Source organism: Epinephelus moara, chromosome 2 (genome assembly GCF_006386435.1).
Source record: "Epinephelus moara isolate mb chromosome 2, YSFRI_EMoa_1.0, whole genome shotgun sequence".
Taxonomy (NCBI): Eukaryota; Metazoa; Chordata; class Actinopteri; order Perciformes; family Serranidae; genus Epinephelus; species Epinephelus moara.
In genome coordinates, this window is record NC_065507.1 from 11,868,515 (window position 1) to 11,883,420 (window position 14,906).

General features: G+C 41.0%; 1 protein-coding gene and 1 long non-coding RNA gene across 3 annotated transcripts in view; one reads left to right on the plus strand and one right to left on the minus strand.

Moving 5' to 3' along the window:
- Nucleotides 1–14,906, minus strand: part of dscamb (Down syndrome cell adhesion molecule b) — a 156,201-nt gene that overhangs the window by 36,181 nt on the left and 105,114 nt on the right. For both annotated transcript variants that reach the window (XM_050072287.1, XM_050072278.1), the window contains exons 9-11: nt 12,269–12,547; nt 11,892–12,011; nt 7,468–7,647 (exon numbers count right to left, since the gene is read on the minus strand). In XM_050072287.1, coding sequence (XP_049928244.1) covers nt 7,468–7,647; nt 11,892–12,011; nt 12,269–12,547 — 579 coding nt within the window. The remainder of the gene's footprint in view (nt 1–7,467; nt 7,648–11,891; nt 12,012–12,268; nt 12,548–14,906) is intronic.
- LOC126407422 (uncharacterized) lies at nt 3,009–6,544 on the plus strand. The gene is made up of 2 exons (XR_007571776.1): nt 3,009–3,138; nt 5,787–6,544. It is a non-coding gene; the product is annotated as an uncharacterized LOC126407422 (long non-coding RNA).

The following is a 14,906-nucleotide window of genomic DNA, read 5'->3' on the forward strand; positions in this document are numbered from 1 at the left end:
CAGGGGTTATTTTCTCCATCTAAATCTGAGGCCTTGGCAGCGCGAGTTAACATCGATGAAGCTTGTGTTTGCTCATCGAAAGAGCTCCAGAAAGGACATGATAGCGTATGAGAGTATTAGTCATTTATGTCTGCATGTATGAGCACATGCTTGTCGATATGAATATGCATATATGAATACATCTGTCTGTGACCTTGTATGCCTGTGACTGTGTGCACATGTGTGAATGAAACATGCTAAACGTTCATGTATTTGAGATGTGCCGTGGACTGCGGTACGTATCTAAAATGTTCCACAATCTTCACTGATCTTGGTCGTGCTTCGGTGGCCCGAGCCGAGGTGAGGCTACTCACTCGCTTCCTCCTCATCTCATCTCTATGCATCTACCGTGCAGCACTAGCAGGGCCCCAGGCTAAACCTATTCTTTTTGATAGCCCATAATTGCTCGGTTGATGTATATTTTTTAATATCCAGCGATATTACAGGGGCCTGGTAATAAAACACGGGCGGGTAGAGGAGAAAGTGTGAGTTTGAAGAGAGGAGACAAGGGAGAAAGAGAAAGCTGAGGGGGTAGAGAGGGACGGAAAAGGAGGGAAACAAAGACAGAAAGGCGCAGACAGGAGGTGAGGGACTGAACAATGTGAAGGATTCCTTCTAAAAAAAAGAGATAGAGCTTAAATGTTGTATAATAAATCCAAAAGCACCATTTTAACCAATAGTGGTTTTGCACAACATCTGCTGTGTGGAAACTGGCACAACTTAACTACGAGTTACAAAATGACCTTGATGTTGAATTTGCCAAAACATTTGCAAATTAATTACAGCTCAACAATAAGTTGATGAATTGAGAAAGAGAACATGAATTGCTAACCATTTGAAAGACAACTAGTCTCGGTACGCCTGCCGCTTTTTTGTCCTTAATGGAACATCAAAAGCAGCTTCTCATTTCTAGCTAGCGACCGTAGATTATGCCGGTTGCAATAACACACGCTATCAGATTTTATCAGTTGTAGCCTTGAGTTCGGCACTCTGGTGTCACCATTTTGAATTCTTGGAGCCAGAAGTGACCATATTTGATTGAGAGGGTGAAGCTGCTGAGGGGCAAAGGGTGAATCCGACTGAGAACCCGAGGTAACACCTCACAGACAGCCTGTCACTTAAAGTGGCCCACCCTTAACTATGCGTAACTTTAAGCCTTAATAAAATGTAAACAGGTAAATATCATAAAAATGTACCCCACCTACAGTTGTCATGTAGGGGGAAATAAGCTGTAGAAACCAGGCTTTAAAGATATTTCTGCTGTAAAGTTGAGCATTTTAACATGGTAGCCTGTGGGGACTGACTCGCTTCTGGAGCCAGCCTCAAGTGGCCATCTGAGGAACTGCAGTTTTGGGCACTTCTATGTTGGCTTTATTTTTTAGCCCAGGAGGTTGCTGCTTGGTTGTAGCTAAGACCAATGACAAACCGAGATGGCCCACATTAGATTCAGTTCCTGTATCTGTGTCACGTGGGTTTTGCCACTGCCCCGCCCCTTTAGGAGACAGTCTATTGTTTGAGACCAAGATCTGGCAACACAGAATCTCTTCTTTCTGTTGGTTTTGAACCATCGGCCTGATGCGGTTTTACTGCACTGCTATCGACGTTGCTTTCCAAATGGATTAACAGGAATTAAAATAGACTTATACGTGTTTCTTTGCTTAATAGTACTATTATCATTATTATTTAACTGTTTTTGGAGGGGGAAAAGACAATGTTATCAGACTGATATGATCTTGTACTGGGTTGATATTGATAATAAACTAGCAGGTAAAAACGAGTGGCAGCATAAAAAACAAACATTACATTTGTGCTGTATATAGTGTCGTATTGTTTTGAATCTGCTTTCCTCCATCCACATGATGTTCACAACTCTTCCAAACTAGGTGGGGGGATAAGCAGGAGAGGACTTAGGAGACCGGTGGTGCATACGATTTCATACCATTAGCACAGCTTGTAATGCGTTATCTTTTGTTATAGAGTATGTTTGTTTGTGGTTTTGGACAAGGTCAGTATAAAGACACAACCTTGCTCTTGTACAAGCAGAACTATTCTCCTTTGTCACTTTACAGGATTCACTATGTTGACATTGTTATTTAGAAAGAGGACTAACAGCAAAACATGCACAGAGACACACAGAGAAGCAGCAGAGACTGATGTACAATGATTTAAATATATGATACATTGCTCTAATATTCATCTGGGATTAAGACTATTTTGTTAGGAGGTGATTCATGAAGCTAAAAAATGATCTGTAAATGAAAAATAAATCAATGCTTTGTTGTTGGCGATGGGGGATTTAGACACTTGGAGGACACACACAGCTGCCAGCAAATGAACAAGGGTATAAAATGAAACAAATAATGCATTATTTATCTGTCTAATCTTTCTCTCATTGCTGAAAATGTAAGAAACAAAGACAGCCAGAGAGTGCAAATAAAGCAGAGAAACATGCGGACTGCTCTTCCCTAGAGCCCCTTCGTCAGCTTCTAATTGAAGTATTGACGGATTTAAATGAGGCTGAAATGCACTCAAGAGTTCCACCGTCTCATAACACACACACACACACACACACACACACACATATGCACAAACTCACACACTGCATGCAAGCAGAATGAACACAATGTACCATGAATGGAGACACACACGCACAGAAAAACATGCCTACAGTATGTATAAAAACAATCATACTGTATGCTTAAAAATGAAAAGAAATGTGTACACGCACACAAATGGACATGAAATGGACATGATGGTGTTGGTGCACAGTAATGGTCTCCCTTTTTCAAAACCACTCATGCGAGTAAGTACACTTTTACAGAAAGCATCTTGAGTGTACGAGCACAGTTTGGGGTTTAAAGGGCATGAAATGTGATCTATTGATGAGTGACAAGCATGTAGCTGAGCCAGCATGTAATGAGTGAGCAGCCAATGGCAGCAGGGGGAGGACAGCACTCGGTATTATCATAGGACCAGAGAACTTACAGCTGTTTCTTCTAATGTGAGTTATTGAGCTATGAAGATGACACGTCGATGCTAACTGAATCACAGATGACTTGGTGGTTTACAATGACACTGCAAGAGAAATTTAATTCAGGGGTAAGTGGACAGAGTGTAAAAATGGTAGTTTGCTCACATGTGTTTAATCCATGTTCAGTGTTAATGATAATGATAAAGTCTGGTGATGTCATGAAGCAATTGCTAATCTGCGCTCACATGGAATCATGGAAATGGAAGATGTCAAACTGAATATACGTTAGTAGACAAGAGCAGGATGGTAAAATTTTGAGAGGCTGGTGTAGAACTACAGCAACTGTAATGGTTCATGGCATCGCCGTTCAATTTATTTCAACTTTTTGCTGTTGTCTGCGACAGAATTAACAACAGAATGTTACATAGCTCCCTCACACAAAGCCAAAACACAAGTGATGTGGACAATTACTGGACGTTACTGGAAAATATTACATAAAATAATAACAGAAAATAATTATTCTAAATAATAAATTCTTGTGTCTTTACTCCTCTGGGACAGTAGAGTGAATATCTCTGGGTTGTGGACAAAACATTTGAGTAAGTCATCATAGGCTTTGGAAACACTGATCGACATTTTTCACAATTTTCTGACATTTTATAGACCAAAAAAAAACCATTTGATTAATCGAGAAAATAATCAACAAAAAATATTTGTCAATGAAAACAATCATTAGTTGCTGCCCTAATTATTGCAAACGTATGATTGCATATTTCCTGAACGGACTTATCAGGTTAGAAGAGGAGGCTCTGTGCAGGTGTGTCAGAAATTCTAAATACTTACGGTGCAAAAACAAATTTTTTTTTTTTAAAGATTATTTTTGTGGGCTTTTTGCTTTTAATGGACAGGACAGTGAGTGAAATGGGAGACAGAGAGAGAGTGGGGACTGACATGCAGCAAAGGGCCACATGCCAGAACCGAACCCCCGGCCGCTGCAGCGAGGCGATGCCTCTGTACATGGGGTGCCGGCACTATCCCGTACGCTACAGACGCCCCATTAATTGCATATTTAAGGCCCCTCTTACAGGGTTTTTTTTTTTTTCAAATGAGTCAGCTGAGAACATAAAGTCCACCAGAAATGGTATTTTCAACTAATCTGTGGAGCTAACATTAACTTACTTAACTATGTACCCACAGCTGATAAAATCTGCCTGTAGCAGTTGTCATTTCAATTGACAAAATGGACAATTGCTGGTAGGAAATGAAAAGCCTTTTGGTTACTTTTGTCTGAAATTAAGGACCCATTTTGAAAGTTACTGAATTTCACGATTTAAATCTGATGCCCCTACCGATACCCCAAAATGTTATTTTAAAAGTACTGTTTTACCTTTTTTCATAAGTAGACTGTAAGGAGCCAGTGTGTATATAACTATAAAGAGAGCAATTAGTTGACAAGCAATCAGCTAGTGTTGATTTCATAGCCTACTCTGCTGTACACGATCATGTTCAATTTGTGGTAAGAGTAACAGAATAATAATAATAATTTAAATGAAAACTTACAACTAAATTATTTTTCATTAAATTACTAGAAAAAAAATGTAAATTAATCTCAAGGGGAAAAACAGTTATTTGTTATTAATGATAAATCTGTAAATAATAACGATAAACAGTTCATGTTAATGAAACTACCACTCACGAGGAGTAACCTTACATTATTTAGCACTACAGCTGTCAAAATTCTCTTTGATAGAGCCGAGTACAGCATGAAACTGAAGCCTAGAGCAACAGCAGAGTGTGTTCGGTGGGTCAACCCTCTCTGTTACACACACACACACACTTACTCTACTATGGTAGACGATACAAATGTCTATATAGAGCAGTGAAACCGATACTATGCACGCCATGTCAGTTTACTTCTCACTCATCCCCATCTCCAACATCACAACATGCACGGCAACAAAACTATATACGTGCATATGTGTGTGTGTCTGTGTATATCCCATTACTCTTTCTAGTATGTCCTATATACACTTGGTATAGTGTTCTCATCTTCTCCAAACACACACTCAGACTCAAACACACAGTGGACAGTGACTGTTGCACCTCACAAAGTGACCAAAAGACCTCCTGGACCAAAAACAAAAAGGTCAGAGAGAAACTCAGTGGATGACTGATCTATATAATCTCACTCTAACCTGTTTACGGTCTTTCAGTCTTTTCTTTGACTCTGAAGAAGTCGCATTAGTATAATAGAGTTCAACAGATACAGTGCAAGCCTATCATGAGCAAATGCAGTTCAAATGAGATGTATTTCTCAGTTATATAAGCTAAAACACACAGTATGACATTCTTTGCCTGTAGTTTTTTTTAGTTAAAATAAATAAAAAAATGTCTTAAAAATCAATGTTTAGTGTTCAGAGTTAGATATGCTACTGAGAGTTGAGTGTGGTGCAGCTGCAGCCACAGCGTTTGCTCTCTGCTTGGTAGAAAATGGAAGAAAAAAAAGGTTAGTGTAGCCATAGGTCAACTTGCTGCATAGCAACTGGGTGCTACAGTCAGCAAACTGACCTATGAAAACACAGAGAGCATGTTCTTCTCTGCCGCTGTAGCACTCACAGCCTCACACAGTGGCAGCTCCCAACCTTGTACACTGCAAGGCTTAATTACAGTGACACATGAATATCCACAGCATGCCAGCTGATATTAATGATAACAAGTGCTGATTTATCCAGAAGGAGAGTTCTGACCAAATTTTTGTTTGCTTCCCTTTTTACAGAGAGGTCAGAAGTCAGGGTCGGTTACAACTTCCATCCCATCACTGAAAACAACCCAGTTATTGTGTCATGTAAATGCAGTCAAGTTCTTGTATATAATGCATTTGCGTTCACTGGGCTGGTGAGGAGAGAAAAAGAAGAGGAGACAGATGGAGAGAGGTGGAAACAGAGAGAGGACTGCCCTTCAGCGGGGCTCCTTGTGCTCCAGTTTGATAACAGTAGCACGGTGAAAATAAGCCCCACTCGCATCTAAGTGCCATGAGGAGCCACTCCTAGCGCTATAGGGGAGCTACATGCTAATGCTTCCTGGAGGCAGGGAGACCTGTAGTCGGGGATATTACCATGCCGACCACTGACAGAAAAACAGTAATGTGCCTACATATACGCAGACACAGGAGGGGAAGCTGTCTGCATACAGATACATTTGTGCAGGAAAATGCTCAATAACGTTACTATGAGCATAGCATCTGGTTTTTGTCATCTTTCCCAGTAAGGAAATCAGGATCATGACCTCTTTAAAGGGATGCTTTGCCCACAAAACACCGCTGCATATGTATAGGGCACCTGGGCCAGCACATATGTTTGAACTCTGCTCGCGTATTCCACTGAGCAGAGTTCAAATGCTTGCCAAGGCGTGCTACTTGTCCATGCATGAGAGTGTTTATGCAGAAGTGTTTTAGATAGTAAGGTTTTATGGAAAATACATGTGTTTGGGAAGTACTGAGCATAAGACTGAATAAATCTGACTTGGATTAAATTGCATGAGGTGTGTGAGAATTTGAATTTGATATAATTTTGTTGCCGTTAAATGCAGACCCCTTATACTTCAGTTCATCAACAGTTTGGTCCTTTTTTGTTCACCACCAAGGCATGTGAGGAAAAACAGTTTTCCTCACAAACTAAATGTAACACTGGGTGAGTAATTGATGTATAAATGATCATTTTGTGGGTGCAGTATTCCTTCAACTGAGCTGGACAACCACAAAAAGGTTCACAGGCTGAGATCAACTATTTAGGACATCTGTGCACAAAAAGAAGGGTGCTCAAAGTGCAAATAATAAAAAGCAAGTAAAAACAGCAGCAAACGCCTCAGTCCTTGACTATCGTCAGTGCTACCTGTGCAAACATTTGAGCACCTTTCTGTTTGTGCACAGATGTCCTAAATAAATTGACATTTTTTGCATTGATCTCAGCCTGTGGACCTTTTTGCGGCTGTCCTGCCCAGCTGCATTGGTGTGCAGGAATCTCCTCTGCTGTCCTTTCTTGGCTGTCCATTATACCAACGCACCCAAGATTTTTTGTTGCCCTAAGTAGGTGCAGTTTCACAGCAGCCCTGAGACTTTGCAGTGGTTTAGCTGAAGCTCATCAAAAGGTATTGTGACCAATGAAATGTGCCTCAGCTAGATTTCGACCAGAATCTGTCGCTCTCACACTCATTTTGTTCATCATTTGCACCGTTTGTGTACTGAATCTGCCGACGTGCATCTCCCTTCCTTCCGTTCTTTTACACAATTAATGTCTGGCCGATCAACTTTACGAGGAGTGTAGCTATCTGTAAAACCCTGCAGCTGGGAATCCTTTTTAACGGCTTCCTGTCTCTGCCGCACCGAGCTTCACATTAAAATACACAATAATTACTGCCCATCAGCTGTTATCGATCGTCCATCAGATGCAGGCTCTTACTTTTGACGGTGAGGTACATGGACTTGCTGACATCAGCTCCCACGTCGTTGCTGACCTTACACAGGTAGAAGCCGCTGTCGTCCTCCAGCACGTGTTTGATCAGCAGCGAACCGTTGCTCAGCAGCTGCACACGAGAGCCGCTGTTCAGAGGGATGGGCTGAAACTGGGGGACACCGGCGCCTGGGGCGAGTAGAAAGAGACAAGATGAAGGAAAGAGAAAAATAATGTAAATAATGAGAGAATAAATATTTAGACATGTAATACCAAATTCTTCATATAGTTCAACCTCATACAGTGTGTTTAAATGCCCCCACACATGTTGATCTGTAATTTTTAGTAGAGAAAATGGTGTATAAGGCTAACATGGATACAGTACTTAACGGTAAGCTGACCTCCAGTTTGTCAGTGCGTGTATGTGTGTGTGTGTGTGTGCCTGCGTGCATTCATTTGACCATGCGTCTGTGTTTACAGATTTGATGACAAAGCCTGTCAGATTTAGGGAGGATTGTAAACATGTTTCTTAACACCAGGCCTAAATCCTTAAACCGCCAAACAGCTGCTGAGCACAGTGAAGCAGACCGAGCTGCTGGTGTGATGCAATCAGAACAGACATAATGCTCATGTTTAACAAGACAGCAGATTGGTGCAGAGGAACAACAGGCAGAAGGAGAGAGGGGAGAGCAGAGAGGCCTTGTGTTGCTGCTGGCCATCAACACTGAGACAAGCCAGTGTGATCCAAAGATGTAAACTGTAGCTAGACGAGGATTTCTTTTCTGAGTATTTACTCCTGCGTGTGTGTGTGTGTGTGTGTGTGTGTGTGTGTGTGTGTGTGTGTGTCAACTCTCTGGGTTTATTCTCTGCATTTATGTTTGTTGAATTACTAAATCCAGAGGAGATAGTTATAAGGACTACATGAATGGCCTTGGTCGAGGACAGACTAATCCTAAAGGCACGAATTTGTGTCTTTTCTCAATTCTCAAAAGTCCAATACGACTGACACTTGATATCCATCACTGAAGCATCGCTGAAATAATTGGACTTGGCATCTCTGACATATTCTGGCCTGCTGCCTGCGCGTAATTAATACCTATCTTTTTTAATAGAAAATGATATAATCACTCTTGTTCTATTGTCAAACAATACAGTATCTCATTCTGCAATAGCAGCCTTAAATCTGTGGGAAATGTCACTGACAGTGAATCATAAAGCTAACGTCTTTGGCGCAGCCTGCTCTTTCAGTGATGAAAGCACTGTATTCCACCTTGCTCATGTACTATTAAACACATGTGTGAACTGAGCCAGGCGTTGCATTAGCTCGTGTTAAAGTTAGCGTGTAGAGATTAGGCTATTTAGTGAGCTGTGGGTTTTTGCCTTTTAATTAAAATGCAGTCAAGTGGCCGTGGCTAGCAAAGGGTCAAGTGGTGACTTTGTTCCTGCTCCCCTGGCTCTGACAGAGAGAGGGAGAGGGAGAGGGAGAGGGAGAGGGGGGGGGTGTGTTCTTCCTTGAATTATGGATTTTGCATATCCAAATGGTGCTAGTCGTTATGCTAATAGCAGTTGACCTTTACTAACTGTTCCATATCTCCCAGAGACACTCATCTGGCTCTTAGCTACTTCTGTTGCAGTAAAAGCATGCCAGACAGCCATTCTCTGGACAAACTGCACTCTGGCTTGCAACAAATTAGACAATTGCTTCCCAAGCCACCTACCCTGGATACATTTTTATTTTCTGGAGGTGATTTTCATTGCTTCTCTGCTCTGACTGATATCCTGTGCAACAACATATCACACCAGGATGTGAAAAACAGATGTAAAAAAAATGACCTGCAGCCTGGACAACTGAACCATGGGGGCACTTCCTGCTGGATAGGTAAAGCTTGTTTTTAATGCTACAATTGAGCAGACACACACACACACACACACACACGCACACACACACAAAACACACTGCTCAGCCTAATCTCTCAGTACTGATCAGGAAAAGTCAGACAGCACTAATCAGGCGTGAGGCCTGCTTGTCTCACATCCATACACATGCACGCCCGCACACACACATCCAATCAAAGGGTGAAAAACAGACCTGATTCTTTCATTCCTTTGATCATGGGGCCCATCGCACACACACACACACGCACCACTCCTCACTGGTTGTTGTCCGTCTGTTGGTGAAGCTTTCATCCCTGGTTATATGGATGATGGAGCAAACACCTGGGGCCCCTCTTCATCTGCCCCTGCTCAAGTGGCTGAACTCACCTGCTGCCTCCCTCCCTGCCTGTCTGTCTGCGAACGCTCTATCTGTATATCTGTCTGTGTGTTTTTGCCTGTCTCCCCCTCTCTCTGATGATTCTTTAATGGTGCAGGTGGAAACCCTGCAAGCCCCCAGCCTGCAGTTTAAAGAGCAGATGGCTGTGCAAACGCCTTGGCTGTGGATGAAGAAAATGGAAGCCACTCACCTGCAACAGCACGACTGCACTCACCCTCATACACAGTTGCTTAAAGAAACACAACCTGAGACCAAAGTGTGGCTCAGCTAGCTGCACACAAAGCTGCACTGTTCTGGCAAAATGATCCTGAAACTGTGAAATAACTCTTAAAAATATAACTTTTCTAAATTCAGATGTTTTTCAAGTCAGTCACTATTAAGTGTCCTTTTCCCATGATTGTGCATTTCCCTATTACGTGCACTATAGGCATGTATGAAATGATTAACAAATGAACAGATATTCATTAGAAACTAAAGGCTGCAACCTTGAATCACTGCAGTTTAATATAGAGAAAAAACACATTATTGAGTCGTGGTCACTTGGCGATAAAAGCTGGAACTTCTAATGCTGCCTTCACATTATATTGTGTGGACAGTAGAGAATGGAAAGATTCCCATATTCAACAGGAAAATGCATTTGTCTGCCTCAATAAAAAAACATGAATGTAGCAGAGGACTTTTATTTTGCTGAAATTAAAAATATTTCTACCATAAATTGATGCCAAAAAATCACCAGTATGCAGGAAGTTTGATGCTCAAACTTTCTTGGGGGGCGATCCCAAACCTCCAGTGTCCCCCCAGTTATTGAAACAAAACCTCTGCCCTTGTCCATCTTCACCACTCATAAATGTTTACGTAGTTGAACTAAAGACAGCTATGTGATTGCAGTTTTTCCTGTGAGGATTAAACATAATGCAAATTGTAGCACTATATTCATTAAATCTGGGTTTAATTACCTTGAATGATGGACTTTGGTTGACATGAATCCGATATAGCAGAGCGAGGGCTGGGCAATATATCGATATTTCATCAATATTGGGATATGAGACTAGATATTGTCTTAGATTTCGGATATTGTAATATCACCAGTATTGTCTTTTACTAGTTTTAAAGGCTGCATTACAGTAAAGTGATGTTAATTTCCTGAACTTACCAGAGTGATCTAGCTGTTCTATTATTTGCATTTACCCACTTAGGCCCCGATCACACAGAAAGCGCTTTGCAGGTTGCAAAACGCGAGGCGCACCACGTGCCTTTTTGTTTTTAAATTGAATAGTAAAACCTTTTTATCATCACCTCCTTACCCTAACCTTGCCATGTAATCAATCGACCATTTATTTATGTACATTTCTTTTTGATTAATTTAAAAACTAATTAGTAGCTTGGTACTGAAACATGCAGGCAGAGGGTACTTGCTGTAGCTCTGGTTGAGGGTGAGAGGCTGTCAGCAAGTAACTTGTTGGGGACAGGGAAACGGAGATCTGTGTGGGTACATGAGACCCTTAAAAAAGAGGGCGGATCACGGGGAGTACCACTGGTTTCTCTGTCACTGTTTAACAACTGTAAGCTTGTTGTCGTGACCACCGCAGAAGGCCCGCCTCTCAGATCATCCAATTAGACAACGGGAAAAAGTGGAGACAACGGGGAAATTTTCCACTCTGAGTTGAAGTTTTTTCAACTTGAGGAGCTCAAAACACTTTGGCAAAAACACCAGGCGCCTAGAGCACATAATGTGAGGCACATAGCAATGCAAACAAGGCGAGCAATAAGCTTAATTCTCATTAAACACAATTCCAAAAGGCCGCCTCCAGCTACTAAAATGCTGTCTGTATGATCGGGACCTAAGTCATTACATCCACATTACTGATGATTATATATCAAAATTCTCTTTGTGTAAATATTTTGTGAAAGGACCAAAAGTCAACCCCACAATATTGTCGCAACATTGACATCAAGGTATTTGGTCAACAGTATTTGAGTTTCTCCATATCACCCAGCCCTAATCGGAGTTTTCAGAAAAGCTGGAGTTACCCGATCCTGATTATGTATTTAGAGAAATTGTGGGTCTATTAATAATCATCTATTGTTTTTAATTCCATGTGATAATTCTCCTGTAGCTGGGAAGTTCACCTGTCGTAGATAATGCATGTGTTTAATGTACCTTTGGAGTGTTCCCATACGATGGTGGGTGGTGGGTAGCCTTCAGCTGAGCAGTTCAGAGTCACAGTCTTTCCATAGATCCCATCTTGATCCTCAGGCTGAACCACAAACTGAGGAGGAACTGTACAGACACATAAAGTAACAGCTTGATCAGACATTGATACATGATATTTTAAACTTGTAGCTTATGTATGCAGGTTTTCATACCAGTCAAAAACTCCACCAGTCGATTTTACCTTCAGCCAGACAGGAGGAACTAATAAGTGAAGTTTGGTACTGCGGGGATTGCTTAAAATGAAAACCTGCACACATACTACAGATTATAGTAGTCCACTAGGTGCCATTAGATATATAATCTGCTCCTTTGTGCTTCCTCACCTCGTACAATGAGCTGACTCTGGTGCTCCACTGCAGCAGCCTCATTGCGGGCGATGCAGGTGTAGTTGCCGTTGTGGTCGGGCGTCAGGTTGGAGATTCGCAGTGAGCTGGTGAAGTCGATGTTGTCCACAGTGACGCCCAGGCTGACGGGGATTGGCCGTCCATCTTTCTGCCAGGTGATGTCCAGGGGGCGGTCGCCCGACATGACCACGCAGGGGATGAAGACACGCTGGCCGATGGTGAAACGCTGGAACTCAAAGGGTTGAATGTAGGGAGGGACTGACGGACAGAAAGACACACAGGAGATCAAATGTGATTTCAAAGACAATCTTAATTCTCTGAATTCTGTGGCAGGTGCTGGGTCCTTTTCTCAGAGCAATCCTACAATCTTCTAACTATCTGCCTTTAAAGAGGTCACTGAAGGAACATAAAAGACCCGAATAGCAAAGCATTCTGCAATAATTCCCCGTCATTCTCAGACTGGAACATTTTGTCCTCTCAACACAAGAAGCTACAAGAGCACACAAGAGACAGAACAAAAAAATAACTTTAAGGTGACTCATTCAGGTTGCTCAGGAAAAGAAAACCTAACATGAAGCTTTTTTTTTTCTCGTTGTCTACTAATAATCCACTAACCTACATTCTACTATTTTATCCACCCATCTAAAGCCTTGATTAAAAGAGTGGCACATATTCAGAATAAAAAAACAAGTGTTCACAGTCAATCTAGCTGCATAATATAACGACACAGTTATACAATAAGATCTATTTAAATTGCCTGCGCTCCATTCTCCGGGAAATCTCCAGCCATCACACAAGTCATCTGTGTTTGAGTGTCCAGTGAGTTCAAATAACACTGAAATAAGCAGCACTTTAGCACCTTATTTAATTCACAACAAAGTGGAGATAATGGACTCCAGGGATCCCCAAAGACACTTGCGCATTTTAAGCATGAGCAGAGTAAATTAACAAATGCACTCGCTCACTATAGCACCACTGGGAAGTGTTGCTTTATATCATCGCTCTCTCTTTAGTCCTCCCTCCTCCCCCCGCCTCTGTTTCCCTCGCTCCATTGGAAAGTGTAATATAGTGACAACAACCTCGCATACTGTACGGAGGGAAGGAAATGGGGCATAATGGGGAAGCCCTTTTTAGCATTACCTGTTACAGTTGTAAGATCTCAGTGGAGATCAGTCACTCAGCCCTGTGCTATCAGTGGCACTGATACAGTCTTCATTAGATAGACCTGATGTACTGAGGAATATCTGGGAGATTAATTTAGAAATATGGTGAGATCTGTGACATATGGTATAGCTGTCTGCCTCTCTGCATAAGTGGGTCTTTTTATTTATGTATCTACTGACGGGCTTTTTCACAGAGGCAATTTTTAGATGCTCATGTAGACAGAGAAAAGAAGTTCCTCAGAATGTGCCTTCCTATTTAAATCTATCTATCACATTTAGTGCTATTAGAGCACTAAATGTGGGACTTTGGCATGAAACCATTAAAAGTTTGAACGCAGAACTGTGACAGTTTAAAGAAACAGTACGACAATTTGGGAAATATGCTTATTTATATACCAGCTGAGACTCCTGGGCAAAAAGAAGTATTATAGATAACCAAACCATAAAACAAACCATCTTTTTTTTTTTTTTACCTTTTTCTACTGATTAAAGAAATTAATGAAATATTAATCTGTGAGCTTTAGATGTACTGGTAAGGCAAGGTAAGGCAAGTTTATATAGCACATTTCAGCAACAAAGCAATTCAAAGATCTCTACATAGAACATCAAAAGCATCAAGACAAGATGCAAAAGAAACACATTGTAAGAGGACATTTAAGAAAAAAAATCAATAAAGAATTAGTGAATAGAAAATAAAGGGTTAAAATATACCAAGACAGGCATAAAATATAAGAATAATGTTGTAGTGCAGTTAAGTATTGGGCTACAGCTAGTAGCTGGTTAGCTTAGCCTAGCATAGAGACTGAAAACAGCCTGTCTGCCTACCACTGCATTGCACTGTAATTTTTATTATTCGAATACTTTTAAAATAAGAGAGGTTAAGTCTTCCTAATCTAACTCTCAGCAAGATAGCAACTGAGTGTATTGACCTAATTCATAACAAAAACAAGCAGAAACTGAAGGTGATTTCTTACTTAACAACCACAGAGCTATGTTTCTCATCATTTTAAAAAAAGACAAAACATGGTGGTGATTGTTTGATTCATATTAAGTTATTAAGCTCTATATTTAACAGTATTTAACCTGTACAACATTGTATCATCTATCAGTCTGCCTTAAGCTGTAAAAACTAAAATTAGAAGGAAGGAAATTCTTAAGTTGGTTTATATCCTTTTTACATATTTTTTATGTATTTTACAGTATATTACCAACAGAAAATGAACATTAAATATAATCTAATTAAAGGTCCCATATCATGCGCATTTTCAGGTTTATACTTGTATTTTGGGTTTCCACTAGAACAAGTTTACATACTTTTAATTTTCAAAAAACACTTTATTTTCCTTATAATGTCTGCCTGAATATACCTGTATTCAGCCTCTGTCTGAAACGCTCCATGTTAGTGCCTGTCTCGAAAAAAGCCCAGTCTGCTCTGATTGGCCAGTGTACCTGGG